Raw genomic sequence first — 1,341 nt, forward strand, 5'->3', positions numbered from 1 at the left:
ATAGTCTCTTATGGTTATAATTTTAAATTTATTCACACAATATCTTCTCTTATTATTATGTTTCACTTTCATACAACTTGGATTATTACCCTTACTTTGAATTTCTTTAATAATTCTTCTCTAATACAATTTATACTGAAATCATAAATGAATCAATGATTTTATAGTGCCATAATTAAATACAAGCATTCAAAATGAAATATAATAATTAATAATAAAGGTTAAAAAAAAAAAAGAAAGATTCAGGCAACAGAACAATATAAAGTATTAAAACATCAAAGGATGTGATAGTAATCACATCATAATAAGGGAAGTTTCTGTTTAAAAATTATAAATTTTATATGGATCTAAAAGGTACGGAAACAATAAAGAAGAAGTTTATAAAAATGTTATTATGGTACAATCAAATGCTAAATTTGTTACTATATATTAAACTAATTATAGATATATCAACAAATGTACCCGAAACATCAAATGTAAATGATGATAAAAGAATTTAAAAGGAAGTATTTTAATAAGAAAAAAACCTTTCATTAGTGGATAAAATTATTTAGATCATTGATATTTTTTATTAGGGTGTTTTTAATAGAATTTTTGAATGCAACAATTCATCATAATTACGAAACTGTCGTAATCAAAATCAATTCTTCAATCAATGATAGTTAATTTAAATAGAAAATTTAATTATCTCTTATGTAATAATTGTTCGCTATTGAGGTAAACAGTTTCTATCAGGTTGATGTCAAATAATGTCAGACCTTGTGATTGTTGAATACGGGAGTAGTACTTCCCCACTCCAGTGTAATACCCTCTTCACTAGTCCATGCTGCTATCTACACTTGTCCACTTCTTCTCTTACCTGTTCAGCACCACTTCAGTGTTCATTCGCTAACTACAGTGAAACATTACTTCGAGTAATGGTTTGTGTAAATAATTTTTTACGGGATATAGGAGGCTTGATTCTATTATCCAGTATATTCCGTAAGTACATCTTATCAATTCCTCATATACTAAATTAAATTTTCTAATAATTACAATATTCTAGGAAAATGATTTAGTTTGTATACAGTGTATCTATTAACAAATATGACAAAATAATGTCAAAATATATTTTTTTTAAATTGTTAAATTGACTGACTAGAGCATTTGAGTGCTGACTAGTAGAAGTAAACTACTACAAAATTCTCTGGGCTTCATTCATTAATTATTTTTGCGACAATGTTAGTTTGTAGTGTCTCTCTATACATTAAATTGTCTGATATTACAATTTTTAATAAGGGGAATAATTGTATTTTAATTTGTGTATAAAGTGATAAATATGACTAAATACATCTTTTTAAA

General features: G+C 25.5%; 1 protein-coding gene across 1 annotated transcript in view; it reads left to right on the forward strand.

Annotated features, from left to right (window-relative positions):
• Positions 1–797: 797 nt before the first annotated feature.
• The window catches only part of LOC106677923 (protein FAM151B), a gene marked incomplete at its 3' end in the record, with an annotated part of 100,363 nt that continues 99,819 nt past the window's right edge, over positions 798–1,341 (forward strand). The window contains 1 exon segment of the mRNA XM_067050891.1: positions 798–981. Coding sequence (XP_066906992.1) covers positions 918–981 — 64 coding nt within the window.

Source organism: Halyomorpha halys, unplaced genomic scaffold (genome assembly GCF_000696795.3).
Source record: "Halyomorpha halys isolate HHAL.00 unplaced genomic scaffold, Hhal_1.1 Scaffold112.1, whole genome shotgun sequence".
Classification (NCBI taxonomy): Eukaryota; Metazoa; Arthropoda; class Insecta; order Hemiptera; family Pentatomidae; genus Halyomorpha; species Halyomorpha halys.